This window comes from Leptinotarsa decemlineata, unplaced genomic scaffold (assembly GCF_025532065.1).
Source record: "Leptinotarsa decemlineata unplaced genomic scaffold, Ldec_3_MD MMD2_tig00001393_RagTag_RagTag, whole genome shotgun sequence".
Lineage (NCBI taxonomy): Eukaryota > Metazoa > Arthropoda > Insecta > Coleoptera > Chrysomelidae > Leptinotarsa > Leptinotarsa decemlineata.
In genome coordinates this window covers 7,065,950-7,087,774 of record NW_027412562.1, presented here as the reverse complement: position 1 = coordinate 7,087,774, position 21,825 = coordinate 7,065,950, and the positions used below count along the sequence as shown (strand labels likewise).

The 21,825-nt window shown below is 34.7% G+C and overlaps 1 protein-coding gene across 4 annotated transcripts in view; it reads right to left on the bottom strand.

Moving 5' to 3' along the window:
• LOC111509749 (cGMP-dependent protein kinase for) overlaps nt 1–21,825 on the bottom strand; it is a 509,933-nt gene that overhangs the window by 394,434 nt on the left and 93,674 nt on the right. For all 4 annotated transcript variants that reach the window (XM_074175926.1, XM_074175924.1, XM_074175925.1 and 1 more), the window contains one exon: nt 4,719–5,047. In XM_074175926.1, coding sequence (XP_074032027.1) covers nt 4,719–5,047 — 329 coding nt within the window. The remainder of the gene's footprint in view (nt 1–4,718; nt 5,048–21,825) is intronic.

Here is a 21,825-nt window from a genome sequence, read left to right as displayed (position 1 = left end):
TCTCTTTTTCGCATTGTTCATCATTGCTATTGGCATCACTACACTGGAAAAAGTCTGAGTTGTTATCACAAGTATTAATACTTGTCCAAGGACGCCACATTTTGAACAGAAAACAAAAATTGTAAGTAATTATAACTGCACCAATATCGAATTTCAACACTCAAATCGCGATCAGTTCCTGGACTGAACACGATGGCGATAACCATCCCCGCATTCCCGATTTCTATTCGTCACTGTAACATGACTTCAAATTTAATTTTATGACTCTTCTGATAATCATAAAACTCGGTTAGTAAAAATTATCCAATACGAACCGCCAAATCTACAGTCCTCGTGGACTAGTTCGCTGCCGGTTCATTTCTATGTATTTGTTTTTTTTTGCCTTTGAGAGTGACGCCAACTTAAATGTGTACAATATCGTTTACTTCGACTATAACTATTGCATTTATTGTAATGTTGGCATTTCAATACTCCACATCTTCTGAAGGAGTCGAAAACGAAACAGTAATGTACAGCTTATCCAAAGCCCACTTGCAGTATCACTCAATTCCACGCTTAGAGGAATGAATAGTTTGCAATGATTTATGTATTAAATCTTGTCCCATCACAAGGTTGACGTGTTTTTAGAATTTTGTAATATGTTCTTGCGGTACGATTTTGATGGCCCGCTCTGAATATAGTAGATCATTCAGTCATATAGTACTGATTTATATAACCAGAAAAAAAAAAGAGTCAAAGGTCAGAAATCGATCGCAAACAATGTCGAAAGTGATACCGTCGGAATTAAATTTTTCATTGTATTTAATTCAGAGAGATTGGTCAAGGTAAAAATGGAAGTTTCGCATCTTCACTTCATTTCCAACTTTTATTTGTTTCATCGAGTCATTTATAGATTTTTTTAGAGGAGTTAAGGAATGTTAATGACTACGTGAGTCATATGATTGCACTTTCATGTGCCTAGAATCATGTTGCTTGCTTCTTGAGATCTGAGATTCAAGAGTTTCAATTTGAAATTTAAAATTTGAGACTTAATTTTCATTCTTCAGAATTTGGATTCGTGATTTTATCGTGAAATTAAGTTCAAGTCCATAGCTTGAAAAATTCACCCGCGTAGATCCGCGGATATGGGGATAGAAAGTAGGATACTGTACTTCTGGATAATGTACTGTTCTGATGAGGTAAGAAATATTAAAATCGTTTTACTAGTTCCACAGAATACCGATTTTAGCTAATCCATTTGACATCGTACGACTAGATAGAAAAATAAATTATTCACACTATTTTTTTTGTGACAACCATTCTGAACGGCTTACGGGAATATGAACTAGTAAAGCAATATTTGATGACGGAACTTCTGAAAAACAATATTTTAGTCACCACAAAATGGAACGATATAAAATACTGTAGGATAGTTCTGAGCGACTTCAGTAGCTTCCACTCTAGTGGAAATTAACTACTAATAACGAGGTACCGGTCTAACTGAATTAGTAAACCGGATGTGAACAACAAATTTGTTTTGAGAATAGTTTGTACCGTTGATATTATGTCCGTTCGATGGAAGCATTCACATTTATTTGTAAGGATTGCCGACATCAAAATTGGAAAACCCTTATTGCTGATTGGGTAAGACAATATAAACTTGATTATAGCGAATGAATTGCACGTTTACGAGAAAGATAATGGAGACAATAAAATAATAGGAATGGCGAGAAATTCACTTTCGACTGAATCTTTTGCGCCAAATCGTCGTTCTATGAATAATTTTGAACGAGACGGTCTAACAATCAACATATGAAATAGGCTTTTTACTCTAGAGTAGAAATCGATCACTAGAGATGTCATTGCGTTGAGAAGAACCGTTGATAGAATGTGAAACTGGGAAAATGATGTTGTAACGAAATTGATAATACGCACATATATCTGCCACATTTTATAATTCATAACCCCAACAAACCAAATAAGATGGGATTAGTATTTGTTGCCGTTGAAAAATCCTATGGGTCCAGTTTGAATGAAAATTTGATGGCAGGGTTAGATTTTCTGCAATCACTTGTTGCCATACAGTGGAACTTTCGAAATCGGCGGTATAGATTTTGTGGAGAAGTCCACGATATGTTTCATAGGGTTGGTATCAGAAAAGGAAACAAATTCGCACAGCCATTACTCTAGAACTTGGGGAAAGACAGAGATCCAAATAAATATGAAATGCCGGTCACAACATGTGGCGCAACATGTTCTCCTGTGTGAAAAACTTTGTTCTCCTATGTGAAAAGCTTCAATTTCCAATAATTTGCAATATTAATTTTAATCTCCAGTAATTTCCAATGATTTTAACGTGTTGGGAATCACATGTTGAAAGGTAAGACCTCGTTAGTCCTTATCTCGCATAAGTATTCACTTTTGAAAGTTATCGTTCGCGACAGCTGGTTTTTTCAACAGATCCTGATACCTAAGGACCAATAGTCGAACATTATACGTTGATTTGAGAGACACGAAAGAAAAATCTTTGAAAACTATTCAAGATGTTCGCAACATACAAAAAATTGCATAGTTCTAATTCGTGACTTGGATGACGAATTCATTACTAACTAGAGAAAAATTTAACAAAATACTGTTGTCCAGTTCGATAAATATCCACGAATCATCAATGAGCATGCTGTTAGAACTCTGGTGGATTCTGAACAGAAATGACATTTAATTTAAACTAAATCGAAAAAACTCCGATTCGTGATGAAACAGTAGCAAAAAAGTGTCCCGAAATCGATATCATTATTTAGCTCATGAAGACTCATTGTTTGCTTTTCTATCAGAAGAAAGGTATTGATGCAGGATATATTGCATTACGGAATAGAATGAGACGATTATGAACTCTAAAGTTTTTTAGAAAACTTGGAGAAGATGGTGAAAGGTCTTTAGAAAATGTTAGCTGTTTCTTAGTATTTCAATGTTTTTTCTTACCTTTTCTGAAATTTATTGCCTTTTTTTATTTCATTGCGTTTTATGCACTTTTGTGCATTTCCTTGAGATTTTTGCACTTTTGTTTTTTCTTGGGTATTTTGCGTTTTTTCTGTTTTTGTGTTGTCTTTGGATGTCTTGTGTTGTCTATAAGTGTTTTGGTCTTTGTGTGTTTTGTTTTATGGCCTTTTTTGCATCTTTAGCGTTTTTCGTATTTCTTGCATTTTTTCAGGTATTTGAGTATGAGTATTTTTTGTTTTTTTGTGTTGTCTATGGGTGTTCTGTATTCTTTGCTGTGTGTTATGTATTGTATTTAGCTTTTAAATTTTTCCATTTTTTTTTAATTTTCTGTGTATTTCTCGTTTTTTTTTGTTTTTGTGTTGTTTGTATGCGTTTATTTGTGTTTTATCCTTTTTTTGTTTTTCTCTGTTTTCGAATTTTGCGTGTTTTGTTTTTTATGTGCTATGTGTGTGCGTTATTTGTGTTTCATCCTTTTTTGGCGTTTCAGAAGATTTTTGCATTTTTGCATTTTCTGTGTTTCTTGCATTCATGCGTTTTTAGCGGTTTTTTCGTATTTTCTGTGTCTTTTGTATTTTATGTGTTGTCTATGGGTGTTCTGTATTCTTTGCTGTGTGTTACGTGTTGTATGTGGCTTTTTAATTTTTCCATTTTTTGAGTTTTTGATTTTTTTCGTTTTGTGTATTTTTCGTTTTCTTTTGTTTTTGAATTTTCCATGTTTTGTTTTTTATGTGCTATGTGTGTGCGTTTATTTGTGTTTCATCCTTTTTTGGCGTTTCAGAAGATTTTTGCATTTTTGCATTTTCTGTGTTTTTTGCATTGATGCGTTTTTAGCGGTTTTTTCGTATTTTTTGTGCCGTTTGTATTTTATGTGTTGTCTATGGGTGTTCTGTATTCTTTGCTGTGTGTTATGTGTTGTATGTGGCTTTTTAATTTTTCTATTTTTTGAGTTTTTGATTTTTTTCTTTTTGTGTATTTTTCGTTTTCTTTTGTTTTTGAATTTTCCGTGTTTTGTTTTTTTATGTGTTATGTGTATGCGTTTATTTGTGTTTTGTCCTTTTTTGGCGTTTCAGAACATTTTTGCTTACTTGCATTTTTGCATTTTTGGTTTCTTGCATTCATGTGTTTTTAGCGGTTTTTTCGTATTTTCTGTGTCTTTTGTATTTCATGTGTATTTTATATTTTATGTGTTGTCTATAGGTGTTCTGTGTTCTTTGCTATGTGTTATGTGTTCTTTTTACATTTTTTGTTATTTTTGTCGGTTTTGAAGTTTTTGCATTTTTAAGGTTTTTTTGAGCTTTCTGTGTACTCTTCGGTTTTTTGTTTTTTTAAAGTTTGATTTTGATTTTTGTGTTGTGTGGTTTGTATAATGTGATGCGTATGCGTTTATTTATGTTTTACCTTTTTTATGCGTTTCGAAAAATTTTTGCATTTCTAAGGTTTTTTATTTTCAGTATTTTTTCATTCTTTGCGTTTTTTCAAGGTTTTCGCATGCATGCGTTTTCAGCGGTTTTATTTCGTGTTTTGTGCTATGCGCGCTTTTTTGGTTATTAATTTTTTGCATTTATTTGAGTTTTTGTTCGTTTTAACTTTTTTACTTGTAGAACAAGTGGATGTTATATAAGTCTTTTGTATCGCGTCGTTGATTTATGTAGTGTGCTAAACATTAAGAGCCCCAGATGTGTTCCCTGGGAGACACCTGAGGGTCGTTGAAATACAAAATACGTTCATCAATCGATCATTACCTTTCGTCTTTGGGATGCGTCTCGAACGTTTGCTTGCTCAATTCCATGATGGACGTCTCGCTCTGCGGCTCAGCCGAAATACCCGCGCGCTGCTTCCTCGGCCTGAGCCGATTGTTCAACGCGACCGATTTCGGGCTGGTCGGGTTGTGCATCTTGAACACGCTTTGGAACTTGTCGAGCTGCGATCGCAAATTCAATATTTCGGTGTCGCGCTGTTCCAACGCACTCTGCAGTTCGCGCACTTTCGCATCGCGGAGTACTTCGCGGTCGATTTCCTGCAGCTGCCGCGTCAACCTCTCGATCTCCTCATCCTTCTGGGCTATCAGAGCCTGGAACAAAATTAAATCATTACAGAGCAGATTCTTGAAAAAAATAATAATGGAGCAATTCAAAATAAAGCGCTACACCATCTGGTGTCGATTTTGGGAACTATAGTCTGTTCAGAAATTAGAGAAACAACAACAGTATATTCATACAGTGTGTCAATTTGAAAACTTCCCACCCTCAATATCTCCCTTCCAGTACATAATATGAAAAAATGGTCAGACAGGTCAACTTTATTTGCAAGGGGGACACTCTGAATGAATATTTTCAACCCTCGGGGTTCAACCCCCTAGGAGGGGTGGATGTTACCCTCAGAATTTCAAATGGAAAGGGGGGTCAAGTGGCACATCATTTTGAAGGGCATTCAATTCTCTTGCCAATGATACCTTTTTCATTAGTTTTTGATGAGCAGTTTTTGAAAAATAACGTTCCAAACGAACGGTGATTAGAAGTGAATAAGAATAAATGATTAAAACTCGCCCGCACTAGATGTTTGGTATTCAGGTTGGTATTCAAAACAAATGATTGTAATGGACTATTGGAAAAGGTGAGCATCGTACTAGGTAGCATCGTTCCAACCCTTGAGTAATATTCGAATTCGTGGATGTGAGAGGAATGTAGAACTACTTAGTTAACGAAATACGCATCGAGTGCAAACAAAAAATACTAAATTGCAAAAAACAAATTTCAACCATCTTGTTACGCTTTATCTGATAATATGTTCAAAATGTTGTCTATTCTGCTCTAAACAGTAATACAGTCTGTTTTCGAACTCCTCTCGAACATTTTGGAAAACTTCACCACTAATTGACCGGCATGCTGCTGTAATTCGTCCTTTGAGGTCATCCATATCAGTGGGCTGTGTTTTATAAACGACAGATTTGAGATATCCCCAAAGAAAAAATCTAATGGAGTCAAATCCGGTGATCTCGGTGGCCACTCAATTGATCCCCTTCTGCCAATCCATCTCTCCCGGAATCGCTCGTTCAACCATTGTCGGACGGGGCGAAAATAATGAGGTGGCGCACCGTCCTGTTGGAAATGTAACAAATCTTCCTGCAACAGTAAATTACCGTGTGCATCAATTTGAGTTTCGAGCTCGTGAGTTATAAGTGGATCGATAGGTGCTTGAAGCATATCTAGGTACAGATCACCATTCAAGTTTTCTTCAAAAAATAAAGGTCCGATAATGGCATTTCCAAGAATACCAGCCCAAACATTAACTTTTTGTGGGTGTTGTGTATGTCCTTCTCGAAAATTGTGAGGGTTTTCGTCACTCCAATAGCGACAATTTTGCCTATTAACATTGCCATTCAGGAAAAATGAACATTCATCACTGAAACAGATATTGAACAGAAGATTAGGTAAAGCATTGATTCGAAGAGTCATGATTTCACAGAATTCTATTCTTCTGTCATAATCATCCTCATGGAGCTCGTGATGAAATTTGTGCATTTTCAGTGCTTTCCTTACAGTCTCGTGTGACATTCCCGTCTGTTCTGCTACTGATCGTAAGGAGCTAGTCGGCTCTGCAGCAAATGTTCCCAACACCTCAATTTGAGCATCCTCATTCAGTACTCTGGGGTTATTCCTTTTTTTATTCTTCACCGAACCAGTTTCGGAAAACTTTGTCACCAAATCAAGCACATACCGGTGACTTATATTAAGATTTGGATTTCTTTCATTAAAAAGAGATGCCGCCCTTCGTGCGCACTTGCCCACCTCTTCATAAATAAAAATTATTTCAATTCGGTCTTGGATAGTGTAAACCATTCTTACAATTTATACACTTTCTAAGGTATCGCTGATCAGCTCAACAAATGAAACTGAAATGATAGTACTACCAAATGGCTTGAATGCGATGAACACCTTTTTTGCTCAAAAAACGATACTTTTTATAGCAGAAGTAACAAAAAAGGGATAAGAGTTTTAAATCCGATAATAAACCCAAATGAAAGTCACCGAAATCAGATAACTAATTAATGTAAATTTTTTGAGGCTTGTCTAATTTTACCCCTGATGGAAAGTTGAAAAGCTGACCCGTCATCACAAGTTTTACTTATAAGAGAGTCAATAAATTGTATTTCTTTGCATACTAACTTGATAACCAGGCATTTTAGTATAGGCCAATTCTAATTACTTCTATTAGTTTAGAACTACATTTTCGGATACTGCTGATCGGAAAATAATAAATGAGGGCACCGTCGGCAAGCGAATTGAATGCCCTTCAAAATGATGTGCCACTTGACCCCCCTTTCCATTTGAAATTCTGAGGGTAACATCCACCCCTCCTAGGGGGTTGAACCCCGAGGGTTGAAAATATTCATTCAGAGTGTCCCCCTTGCAAATAAAGTTGACCTGTCTGACCATTTTTTCATATTATGTACTGGAAGGGAGATATTGAGGGTGGGAAGTTTTCAAATTGACACACTGTATATATTAGTACCGTAGGCGCACTGCATTCTAAACTTTTACTCTCAAAAGTTATTCTTGAAAAATCTCAGTCATAACAAACAAAATAACAAATCAACGACAATAAATGTGAAAATATGTCCAATTAAATATTTAGTTGAAGAGGATTGAAAAACATTATTTTTTGAAGGCGGTATAAATGGATAATCCTTTGAATTATACCGTCAACAGACACACTGCACCCATCAATAGGACCGACTTGGCTTTTTCCATGGAAAGAAAATGTTATATTATTTTCTGTTGGGAGTTTAAAGGCCCATGGTAGAGGGGTTATTCTTAGTGATATTCTTCAGTTTACTTCGAGAGCGCGTTGAATAAAAAAGCTTTATAACATGGAAGCTAATTGTTCGGGAACCGTGAAGCGTCCGAAACTGTCAGCATTAAATATATCAGAATCAGAATATGCTTTATTGTCGAAAGAATACAATTCTTGTTGACAAAGTCAGTTGTCGTACATGGATGTATGTTAAAATATAGTTAAAATAACACAGGATCTGATCAAATTAGAGTAAATATGGTACATATATATATATATATATATATATATATATATATATATATATATATATATATATATATATATATATATATATATAAACCTTCACACTACCTCTGAATCTATTATAATTCTTGATTTCCCTAATTCTTGCTGGAAGGTAGTTGTATATTTTCAAGCCGTTATATATAATAGAGTTCTTTACGAGGCGACTTTTGGGTATAGGCAACATAAGAGTCGAGTTTTGGGAAGATCGAGTATTGTAAGACGATGACGCTCCTTTACATAGATCACGGTGCTTATGAATCAAACAAGATGTTTCCAATATAAAAATAGAGATCACTGTGAGGATTTGGTGATTTTTAAAGTATAAGTAAAAACAATTGTTATGAATGTTTATGATTCTTTAAGAATACAATATCCGCACTGAATGAAAAGTAAGGAGGAAGTAGTACGAAAATACGCGAGTATGACCGGTGTTGATAGATCGACAATTTTTAGAATTCTTAAGAAAACACCAGCTTTTTGGAGCCGAAAGTACCCACTGAGGCAGAAAGTGTTTAGTTATCGACAAAGAAGTCAAGAATACTATTAGGAGAACGGTACACTGTTTCACATAAAAAAACGAAATACCTACATTAAATAAAGTTTTGTCAGTTTTTCCTGATATAACCAGAACTAGATTATGGAACATATTACAAAAGCTGAACTTCACTTTTGGAAAATGAGATAGAAAGAGCATGTTTACAGAAAAATCAGAGATTGTAGAATGCAATGCAAAGCTGATCGCCGTTCAACCCGAAATTCTGATGTTTCGAAGACTTTATCCATCTTCATTATCAAACCTACGATCGATTTGATATTATCAGAGTCAATAATAATAATGATTGATTTACATCAAAAGACGAAATCTAACTCCAAGATATAATGGTTTGATATAAATAGGTTGGAAGAAGAAAATGTCTTTAAAACGTCACCAGATGATACATATTTATTTTTATATGCAAAATTTTATAAAAGGTACTGACAAATTCTTTCAAAAAGCTAATTTATCATCTGCAGTAATTGTTTGCCCTTTCTACATTTCGACGGCGGAAACGCAGGACCTCGTAACTGACAAAATTCTCAAAAATGAGTTATTTTATGTTTTGTCTTTAGAATAAGTAGCGGCATCTATCAATCAAAGATGGTAGCTGATAAGATTCTAGAACGGCTGAAAATGAAGAAAACATTACCTCGTAATATTTTCGCGCTATTTTGTCTATGCAATACCTCGTAACTTGTATTCCAACGTGCGTAAGGGTGCAACGTGATAGTGGTGTGCATGAAATATTGCTTTTACGAGTTGATTTTGTTGACATATTATAACTTTACACTTTCAGATATATCAAAAGTAAGTAAGAAAAGTTTATTTAAAAATTTTGTTATTATTTTCCTTCAGTGTCGGCTAAAATATATTATTACAATTTCAGGTTGAAGATACGAGGTCCTGTCTTAGGTTGCTTGAATTTTCAATACCTCGTAACTGTTCAACAACAGAATTAAATGACATTTTTTATTTTATTGGTAGGTTGAGTAGTTGATTATTCGTCGTATTTAATATTATACAATGCTATGTTTTGTAATATTGAATAGATATTTTATTTCAGGCTGAAACTAGAGGATTTTGCGGGGGATTTTCTAGTATACAAGGGTCATGCTGAACCGGACGAGAAAACTTGTTGAGTTGGCCAGAAGAAAGGCGGAGGATGAGGAAAACGAACGCAGTGAGAAAACAACATCGACTCCCGAGCTCTTGAGACCAACTCAAATCAATATTTTAGAAGATGCACTAAGCCCTGAGGATGTGGAGCATCTGATAAACAACGCCGAAATTATTTTTGAAGACAATACTTCTATATATTATGAATGTTTGAATCAACCTAACGTGAACGACAGCAACGAAGTAGACCTAATTAGTACGAGTAACGAAGATCCGCCTAATGATATTCCATTCCAAGTTACACAAAACAATCTTGATTTGAATATTGCTATGATTTTTCAATCTCAAGAAACTGTTGAAGATATTAGCGCATTAGTTGAAAAACCACATGTTGATTATAAAACACTTGAAACTGCAGAAGAAATAAACAATAACGAAACGATAAAAAGCACTGAACAGTACCAGCCGCAAGAAGATTCTGATAATAGTAGTTATGAAGATACCAGTGACCATAGTGATGAAGGAAATAAAGATAAGAAAAGAAAAGTAGTCAAAGGAGGAAACAAAAGACACATGAATAAGAAGTTACGAATGAGCGGACAAAATTATTTGGGATTCAGGAAACCTAAGAACCAAAATAACACATTTCACGATACACCTAGGGAAGAAAGGCGCCTTAAACCTCGTTGTAACTGCAAAAAAGTGATTAGGAGAAAGTGCCAGGAAGTTTCTGAGCAAAACAGAGAGAAAATCTTCTCAAAATTTTGGTCGCAAATGAATTGGGATCAACGCAGGACTTTTGTAGCAAATACCGTCAGAATAGGCGAGAGAAGAAGGCATATTGAGTCAGAATCTAGGCGATCAATCACATTACACTATAACTTGGTCGTGAATAATGTGGTCTTGCCTGTATGCAAGACAATGTATTTGAATACACCATCTTTAGGGGAATGGTCTGTAAGATCTTGGGCTATAAAGGCAGAAGAAGGTATTAGTTCCAGTACAGAGTTAGAGGCGGCCTCAAGACCAAAACGTAGGGACATTTTTGAGAAAGACAGAGACTTTCTAAAATTGTTTTTGACCGAATTGAATAAATTGCCATCTCACTATTGTCGAAAGACTACAGACAGATTGTATTTGGAGCAAATATTTCAATCATGGGTTGACGTGTACAAGATTTACGAGAAACGTTGCGAGGATGAAAACTATAAAGTTCTTTCTCTAAAATTATTCAAGAATGTGGTAAACCAGATGAAGATTTCTCTGTTCCAACCTCGCAAAGATCAATGCGACATTTGTTTTATGTATAAAAATGGCAATGTCGAAAAAGAAAATTATGACAAACATATTTCGAAGAAAAATTTGGCAAGATTAGAAAAAGAAAAAGACAAGGAGAAGGCACTGGAAGGAGAATGTCATGTGATAACCATGGATGTTCAAGCAGTGAAGTTGTCGCCACAGATACCTGCAAGCGCACTTTATTATAAGACGAAACTGTGCTGCCACAATTTTACTTTGTATAACTTAGCTACAAAAAGAGTTGTTTGCTACTGGTTCAACGAGACTGAAGCAGACGGCCAAGCTTCAACCTATGCTTCTTTTTTGCTAGAGTATCTAGAGGGGGAATTCCTGAAAAATGACAAGTTGCCTATCATCATATATTCGGACGGATGCACTGCCCAAAATAGAAATGCAATACTTTCTAATGCTTTACTCTACCTAGCGGACAAATTCACAGTATCAATTGTTCAAAAATTTCTTGAGAAAGGACACACTCAAATGGAGTGTGACTCAGTTCACAGTGTGATAGAAAAACGATTGAAAAACAAAGAAATTTACTTACCTAGTGATTACTTGAAAATAACCAAGGAGGCTAGACGAGCACAGCCATATGAAGCAAGAAATAGAAACTTTGACTTTTTCAAAAACTTTGGAGAAAAAAGTTTGATGAAGTATAAATCTATTAGACCTACAAGGACGAGTGACTCTAATTACCTAGTTACCGATATTCGCGCACTCCAGTATGAAGAAGGAAAAATTTTCTACAAAGTCGACTTTGGCGAAGATTTTCAGGAAATTCCAATCCGGCCGAGTAAAGTTGACTTCGAATCTATCATGTTTCCTCGTCTATACAGCTCCAGGAATCCAATAACAAAAACTAAATTCGACCATCTCCAGGCAATAAAAAATTGTCTTCCGCGTGACTGTTGGGAATTTTACGATTGTTTACCATACAGTACCAAAGAAAAATAGAGCAATTCTAAGAAAGAGAAATAGTACATTGTAAGAAAAGTGATAGATTTGATCTCTTCATAATTCTATTTTATATTTAGGTGCTTTTAGTATATCTGCAGTCCTAAAAAAATAATTATGATTTTAGGCTTTCAATGTTACAGTAGAACCAGGTCGCCTGGTGACTGCTTGAGCATCATGTAACCACGTTTTCTAAGAAATTTTTCCAATTTTAAGTGTTTATTTATACGGTAAATCGGGTTACCAGGTGGCTAAGGGTTTGTAGATCATCATGTGACTGGTTATTACGTTGGATGTTCATATTAATTTTAATTATAAGACAATATTGCAAGTACATTCTTCAGTGTATTAAAGTTGTTTCATATAAATATTTCAAGATTGACATCAACTCGTAAGTGAATTTTCAGCAAAAGCATTACCACGTAACTACCCTCATTTATCTAAAAGTCAAAACTACTATGAAAATTAATTGCTCATTCCGTTTTTCCAACAAAAAGTAATCCTAATTCACGAGATAATTAATACAACACGTCTTGAATGTGAAGCTGTACGGTTTTTTGGCTCTCCTTTAAAATCATCACATTGTCACTTACGAGTTCCTGCGTTTCCGACGTCGATTTGTGTTTATTTTTAAATTAATTATTCTGATTATTTTATAGATCTGTAGAAGGTAACAATCCTAAATAAAAAACTATTTCAAATATAAATTGTCCTCAAAATAAAATATTTGAACAAAATTAGTTTTCACGATATTTCAATTATTTTCGCATCATACAGAATATATCACTGGAAAATTCATGTTAATACCCTCAGTCCGACGCCTATTTTAATACCTACTATATTTAACGCAACCGACCGGTCGGTAGCCGGTCGGTTCGAAGTGGGTACTTTGTTCACTCACTTAAATCGACCGCCGGGTTGGTCGGTGGTTATCGTCCAACCCGTGTTAGGAATCACACCTTAAAAGGTAAGACCTCGTTAGTACTTAGCCCGCACAAGTTCCAACTTCTGAGGGTTGTCGTTCGTAGGGGTGCGACAGCTGGTTAACGGAAAAACAGGTTTTTTTAAACAGCGTCGGCCGCCTCTTCTAAAGTTCTTTGTCGCAAGCCAGTATTTTAATGATTCCTTAGCGGCGTCCTCAAGGGGCATAGCGGGTAGACATATCTCAGTGACTTTGTGGATGAATTGCAGTGCCACTTGCTTGAGACGACTAAGTTGCTTTCTTTGATGTACCGGCTTGTTTGCATTCTTGAAACTACTACAACTTTATTCATCTTTTTACTTCAACTCATGGGTACATTGCCAATGAAATGCTCGATCAAATAAAAAATTGATAGCAAATGGAAACTTGCAATCAAGGCTTTCTGACATATCAATAACAATATCATTATGTTTGTACAAGTATTCTTAGTAAAAATGCAAAAAAAATTCCGGGAAAAAAAATTGGTGACCCGTCAAATTTTGGATATTTTTTTATTTTAATTGTGGGGGTGCTAGGGGTCCTGTGGAGGCCCCAGGGCAATAGCTCCGCCTACCCTCCTCTAAATCAGGTCCTGATAGTAGTACTTACAGGTAAGTTCTTAGTATCGTGTCTGGCATGAAATACATAATCAAATGCCAATTAAATAACTTTGCTAGCTGAGAAATCATTAACCACTTACATAATGCTGTTGGGCCATGAGAGAATACGAAGTATGCTGTGACACAAGAACATATTCTCAACACAATATTTCGCCGCTACACACCTGAAAAGCAAGCACTGCTTGCCGTGCGGCCTGTGGTATCTATCTCGAAACAATGGTATTCCTATCACACAATATAATACATTATTTTTCCTGAGACTTTTTTACAAGCATGGAAATCGCCATATACACACTAAAGATTGGAGTTGAAAAATATCATGTGATAAAATATGGAACATACATAAAAAAATTAAATCAATAGTAGATGTAGGAGATGATTATATAAAAACAATTTAAAAAAATACATAGTATAAACAGTAGAATATAAACAAGCAAACAATCGTGATGTCAAGCAGCCAGATCAGTTTGAAAATATTCAACAAGTGAATAAAAGGCATTTTTGTAAAGAATATTTTTAACGCTATTTTTGAAATTAATGGGATTTGAAATTTTCTCAATGAATGTTGGAAGTTTATTAAATATTTTTACAGACATAACATGAGGTCCGTTTTATACAGATGTTAATTTGTGTACAGGAACTATCAGTTCAGTAAATAACAGTAAATAACTTCTTACAAGAATCACCATATTTTTCAAAACACAAGGTTCTTAGTATCTTTTTTGAGCAATCAACAGACCATTCAATTTGCTGCTGTTACCGTAGCAAACTAAGCAATAATTTAGACTTGAGTGAACATAGTCATAGTAGTAACTTAATAAAATATCTATAGGGACAGAATACCTGAGATTCCAAATGACGAAACAATGCTTGGATAATTTTATAGAAATAGAGTCAATATGATCATTCCAGGATAATTGGGAATCAATGTTCAACCCTAAGAATTTGACTGATTTTTTCTGCACAATAGATTTAGTATTAGCTCTGACTAATATACTGCAGTCCATTTCTCTAAGCGTGAAAACAACGGTATTAAATTTATTGCTATTCAGTACGAGGCCGTTTCTGGCGCAGTAATTAAGCATATTAGCAACTGCAATATCAGCCTGGTCAGATAACCCTTCACAAGAAGAACTCAGCAAACTGTACAGTACAATGTTGTTGATTAATATTAGAGATGTCATTGACGAATAAGAGAAAGAGAGTAGGACCCAGGACACTACCTTGGGGAACACCTGTTAATATTTTACGATTTTCAGAATGATATATTCCAGATTTGAGCCTAACAGATTGAGCCTAACAGATTGTGATCTTCCAGTCAGATAAGTCTTAATCCATTTTGGACTTTGGCCGCGAATTCCAGTATCATAAAGTTTATCGAGGAGAAGTTGATGGTTGATGGTATCAAATGCACGTGAAAAATCAAATAGAATACTGATCGATTTTTCGGAGTAGAATTTGTCAGTGTCAAACTCACTGTTGTTGAGATATACGAAGTCCCTAGATTCACATGGCAGTAAGGTTTTGAAATAATACATGTTTTAGTCATTGAACGCTCGATTGAGAGTGTAGTAGGGCTCATCAATAGAGCAGGATTTAATTGAAGGTTTAATAATTTGGAGTGCATGGTCAGAAAAATCAGGATGAATGACAATAGAGGGAATTTGGCAAGAGGTGGACGAGAAAATATTATCGACTGTAGACATACTGCTTCCCTGTATTCTCATGTAGTCAAAAATACATTGATTCAATCCATATGAAGCGAGAAGATTGCGAAGGTACTTTGCGTTTCTGTCATTGGAATTTAGGTGAAAGTTGAAAGTGAAGTCACCACAGATAAATGCCATTGATTGATATTTCATAGACAATGATGGCGTGAATAAAATCGACTTCAGAGCATTTGTACATAATTAAGTTAACAATTTTCAATTTTTTCAAATGAGAATCGTTACTAGAGAAAAAAATTTGAAACCTTTTTTGTAGATTGACGAAATATAGATTTTTTCGCTAGATGCGGTAGTTTTCGAGTTATTTGTAAAAAGTGCGAAAGAGGCACCTTTGGCATCCCTCCCCCCCGAAACTCTACTCTTACCTCTACCTAGTAAACTGCCCAGACTGCTCTTTCCTACATCAGTACTAATTTTGGTTTCTGCACTATTTTTTTAGGGACTTTGCATTCGTTGGTAGGACTTTATTACCACTAATAAACTTAAACCAGCAATATTTGGTATTGGATCCATGAATGCAACAATTTTGGGTACTCGATTCATCTAGGTTAGGTAATTTGTAGAAAATACAATTACCAACCGATATCTCGGGGTGGATTTATGAAAAATTTAACTGGTTTCATAAAATAAAAGAAAGAGTTGATTGAGAGTAGGGCAGTTTTAAAATAATGTGACGTTGCTCTGTTGTGCAACTTATATGTTCTTTATACGTATAAACTTGTTTAGTTCTTGAAAATCTAGGTTATCTTCTCCATTGTTTTCAAATATGAATACAAAATTGAAAAATATTTGGAATATTACTTGTTCTCAGTTTTATTGGTAGAAAGGTATGACGGTATGAAAGCACTAACGAAAAATCTATAGTCGTCATATCGGAAAGTCTAGCGGGTCATTCTAAGGGACCAGGTTTGACCATCTAGCGGTTTATCATCTATCCACTTTCCACCCAGCCTGTCGTAATGAAGAGGTACCTCATCTTGCTGGAACGTAACATCAGTTGAAAACTTATTTTGGTTGGTCAATTATCCAAACCGGTAGACAAGAAGATGTGATCCCTTAGAATAGCCCACTTAATCACCTGACATGACAGCTCTAATGTTTTTTGAGGAGATGAGATACATATCCATAATTCCTTCAGTTCGTTTCAGAACTTGTGGATTGAAAATAGATGTTTGCAACTAAAGTATATGCATATCAAAGTTTTGGTGTAGAAACAATTGGCATTATGATCAAATCAGTAGAAGAAGTATCTGGTTGGTTAATTCAACGAAAAAATCGAAATAAGTAGCTACTTCTTTTATTCATGACTTTATTTTATTTGCCGTATCAGTGAAATTCGATTTTCAATAGATTTTGTATTGACACAATACAGGGTGTAACTAAATTAGTGTAAAACATTTATGAAGGTGATTACTCATCGAAAAAAAGATAGGATATTTCATATAAAGAAATTTCATTGGAGCATCCCTTGTTAAGATACAGCCTCTTAAAGGGGGTACATAAAATTTGTATAACAATTTTTTCACAAGCACTAAAAAAGTTACGATATTGAAATTAACCTGACGTTTTGTACTACCAAAAAGACACTTAGCCAAAAATTTATTTGGTTTACCCCACGGTTGTAAGGGGTGGAAAACGCAACCCCTTAAATTTATTTCCAATGTAACTTTTTGTCTCATTATTTGTTTACCATTTAAAAATTTATTTCCGATAGCCTGTTTCATTCTAAACAAAAAATGTCTCTTGGGTTTTTTGCCCAAAATAAACCTGTTCGCAGCAAAAAATTATTTTTCGAACAACTACAGAGATACATCGTCATAAATGCGAAAACTAATCTATCTAGTAGGTCGCTATTAGCGATAGTGACAATTAAATTGGTATGACGCTGAAATTGAATTAATACTAATTGTGTGTTGTTGTTCTGTTCTTAATTTGTTACTTTAATAATTCACTTATTATTAAAATGGCATACACAAATGAGGAAATGGTTGATATGCATTACGTTTACGGTCTGTCGCAGGGGAATGGGTTAGAAGCTTCTAGAAGATATGCTGAAATGTATCCTCAACGGTAGCATCCTTCACATAGAATATTTGCTCGACTTCATCAACGATTACGAGAATATGGTTCATTCGACAAATGAACGCAGGATTGTGGTCGCCATTGAGAAGTACGAACACCACAGCTTGAGGAAGCAGTACTTAATTTGATTGAAGAACAACCTACTACCAGTACTAGAAAGATTGCTTTCCAGCTAAATGTTGATCGTATGACGATATTTCGAATTTTAAAGCAACAACTCTCATACCCTTACCATCTGCAACGAATACAGGCATTGTTACCGCAAGACTTTCCGAACCGTTTTGAATTTTGCAATTGGATGATGGAAATGATTAGAATAAATTGTGACTTTCTGAAGACGATAGAATTCACAGACGAATGTAATTTTTTCGAGACAAGATTATTAATTTTCATAATTACCACATATGGGCTGATGAAAACCCTCACGCTATTGGCGAAACTGACCATCAAGAACAGTTTTCTCTTTACGTGTGGCTCGGAGTTATTGGGGATGATTTAATTGGGTCTCATTTTCTACCTCCTCGATTAAATGGTGAGGCATACGTTCAATTTTCAAGAGAAGTGCAGCCAGTACTGCTGGAGGAAGTTCCTTTGAGCGTCAGAAGGGATGGGGCTCCCGCCTATTTTAGTCACGTAGCACGTCAGCATTTAACTGAAACATATGCAAATCAGTGGATAGGTCAAGGAGGACCACAGAACTGGCCCGCTCGATTCCCGGATCTCAATCCTCTCGATTTTTCTATTTGGGGCCATTTACAGCATTTGGTTTATCGTACTCCTGTTCGCGATGTAGGGGACTTAAGAAACCGCATTATCGATGCGTGCAGGGTAATCAGAGAGACTCCAGGAATATTTGAGCGAATACGTGGCTCAATGCGCCGACGTCTAGACGCATGCGTAATGTCTGAAGGTAGACATATTGAACATTTACTATGATTTCTACATGTTGTGTGTTTTGTTATTAATAAATTAGTTTTGTTTATTACCCTTCAATCGTTTAATGTAGGTACTAACTACAAAATAACAATAAATCCAATTCGCATTTATGACGATGTATCTCTGCAGTTGTTCGTAAAATAATTTTTTGCTGCGAATTGGTTTATTTTGGGCAAAAAACGTTAAGTGTCTTTTTGGTAGTACAAAACGTCAGGTTAATATCAATATTGTAACTTTTTCAGTGCTTGTGAAAAAATTGTTATACAAAATGTACCCCCTTTAAGAGGCTGTATCTTAACAATGAAGTTTCTTATATGAAAGATCCTATCTTTTTTTCGATGAGGAATCACCTCCTTGAATGTTTTACACTTATTCAGTTACACCCTGTATAATCCAAAACGACGTTTTTTTGTAATGAACGGTAGCGGTTTTCACTATTATATTGTAGTCAGCTTCACTTGATATTAAGTGTTTGATTTATTTCAATGGGCTCATACATTAAAAAAGTTATGTCAATTCAAAAACTCACATAAAATAAAAAATACCATATAAATATGTTCAGTTGATTAGGCAAAAAGTTTTGTTGGCTGTATTTATAATTGATTAATAATTTTTTTCACATTTTCACCAGAAGAATAGAAGAAAATTTTGTTACTTAATAATAAAATTATAATTTGTGATAGAACTTTTTGAAGAATAGATGATATCTAGAAATAAAAGATTGAACCAGAATCAGTTGCTTTACTCAATATTCCTGAAAGGACAAAAAATCCCCAAATAGTATTACAAAAATATTCTTGAAAGGAAGTTTAATCGTCCCTTGTTTGTCTATGACTCAAGTTAACAATGCTCGGAACGATAGTTGTGGAAAACAATCTTTACCGCGTAGAAGTTTGTGGAAGAATGTTACATCATTTCGGAAACATTTACTTTTAAGTGAAAAAAATGGAACGTTCTTACTATAATGCCTTCAACTTGGAAAGCCCCGTTTAATTTTGATATTTTATTATCTACTAGTTTTGAACTTATTTACTTCAAAAATACTTTGTGGTTTGAATATGAAGGACTTTTTGAACTGAGGTATACTGAAGAACTGACCCTATAGTATGATCTTATAGCACAGTATGATACTGACCTTATAGTATGACCTTATAATATAGAAGGTACTGCTGTAGGTTTCAACTTACTGATAAGATATATTTTGAGAGTATGAAACATAGAAATATGATTTGGGAAAGAAAATTTTATTTCAAAAATAAGTAAAGAACATCAATCTTGTCAAGTCAAAAATTTACATTTTGATTATAAACTTCCATTATTTCTTATGTGAACTAATAACTAATAAAATATTAAAAAATATTAAAAATAAGACTGGGTTTCTTTTGACTTCAGTTGATATTGCCTACAATATCGCAAAATATACTTAGATTTTGGATTCCTTGAATAAGTAGCAACCTGAATTTCACTAATTCATGGAAATGAACTCTTATTTATTTTTATTTCCTCAATTGTATTAGTGAATTCATCAGACACATATTGATAGATACTCGTATTACAATTATCATTAAAATCATCTATTTAGTATGACAGAAGTATCAATAAAACACTTTACGAGATAAGCTAATTTCATCTAACAAAACTTTCAAAGACGATATCATTCACCGCAAAAATGTTTTTGAAGATAAAGCATAACCTATAGATTCTGAGAAAAAATCAATTCAGTAAATATTCAACAAAACAAACAGCAATAACAACCTCAATCATCAGCAGAACCTCTATAACTATAATCATAACTTCTACAACAGTCTACATCTGTGAATGTGATATCATACTTTCCCGATCTTTCTGAAAAATAAGATGGATCAGTTGCAAATTTGATTTTCCAACAGTTTTCAGAATTCGAAGTGATGAAAGATCTTAATAATAATAACAATACAATTATTTATCGAGAGTAACTATTAAAACTCGTCAACGATGTAGCAATTTCTCTCAATGAGATATTTTTTCAATTGTCTTTTGAATATGCAGATATTAATTGAGTCCTTAATAGAAGCATCTAGCTTGTTATATAGTTTGGGTCCAAGGTATAGGTGACTCTTCTGATACAGAGAGGTTCAGTGGGGAGGAGCTATTAGCAACCCTCTAGCTCTAGTTGCATAATGGGTGGTTTTGTTGGTTTGCCCTAAATTTTTTTCTATTCTTATAAGCGTAAAGACACATCTCATATATATAAAGACCAGCAACTGTGAGTATTTCCAGCTCTTTGAATGAGTTTCTGCATGAGTGTCGCAATTATTTTGACTGCGCGCTTTTGTGAAATGAATACTCGTTCAGCTGAGGAGCTCATACCCCAATTCAAGATTCCATATATTTTGAGAGTTTCAGTGGTGTTCTGCATCGAGAATTTTACTAATGCTGTTTTGCTGATATTTAGTGCTAACTGATTTTCATCAGCCCATTTTATTATTTTCTCATATATGGATTCTGTCATTTCTACAAGTGCTAATGTATTATGATCAGTGACCAGAAATTTGTATCATCTGGATATTTAGGAATTGTATCAAGTTGTTCCCATAAATAAGAAACAGCAGTGGTCCGAGTATAGACCCCTGTGGAACCCCTTGCTTGCAGGCCAAGGACTGACTGGGAACACCTTGGGTTCTCACTGTTTGTGGCCTGTTTTCTAGATAGGACGTCATCCGATCTTGGGCAACCCTACGAACCCCATAGCGATGTATTTTCTGGATTAGTGATCAACACAGTCAAATGCCCTAGAAAAATCGATAAACAAACCACAAATTTAGTTTGCTATCCAAGGCTGTTACTATGTGTTGTATGAAATCATACAAAGCTGTTTCCGTGCTTTTATTTTACATGAAACCGTGCTGGTTTGTCGGAAGAAGTCCATTTTTGAGAAAAAATGATAGAAACTGATTTTTAATATTCATTTCGTATGACTTGGATATACTAGAACTTCTCTATAGTTCTCAAAGCTATTTGAGTTTCCTTTTTTGAAGATTGCATATTTTATTTTTTTAGGGAACATTCCTCGCATGGAAAGATTTATCAGAGTGTAAGGGAGTAGACTATTTCTTCCATGTACGACTCCCGAATCAGAAGAACAAAAATCATATGATGAGACTTTTGAAGCATCAAAAATACCGAATCAAAAATAGCATAGACGGAAAGTAGAATTGAAATGATATGAAAATATTCTGAAAAGATTTACGACATAAAAAGAAAACTGATAGAAGCTCATTCTGATGGAAACACTTTTCTCACATCAGAGCAAGATTACTGTCTTTCAACAAATGTTTCGCTAAACAAATTAGCAAAATCAGAAGATGACTAACACTGGATCTTACAGTACGAACCATCACCTTCCATGATTACTTGTATCAGTTATTGTATCATTTTGTTGTCGTATCGCAGTTCCTAGTAATTATAAAGTAAGAGAGCAAACAACGGGTTGTTTGGAATAAGACCTTTGTCACTGGTCATAGATCTCAGTCAAAATGTTTCGATTTCCGAACT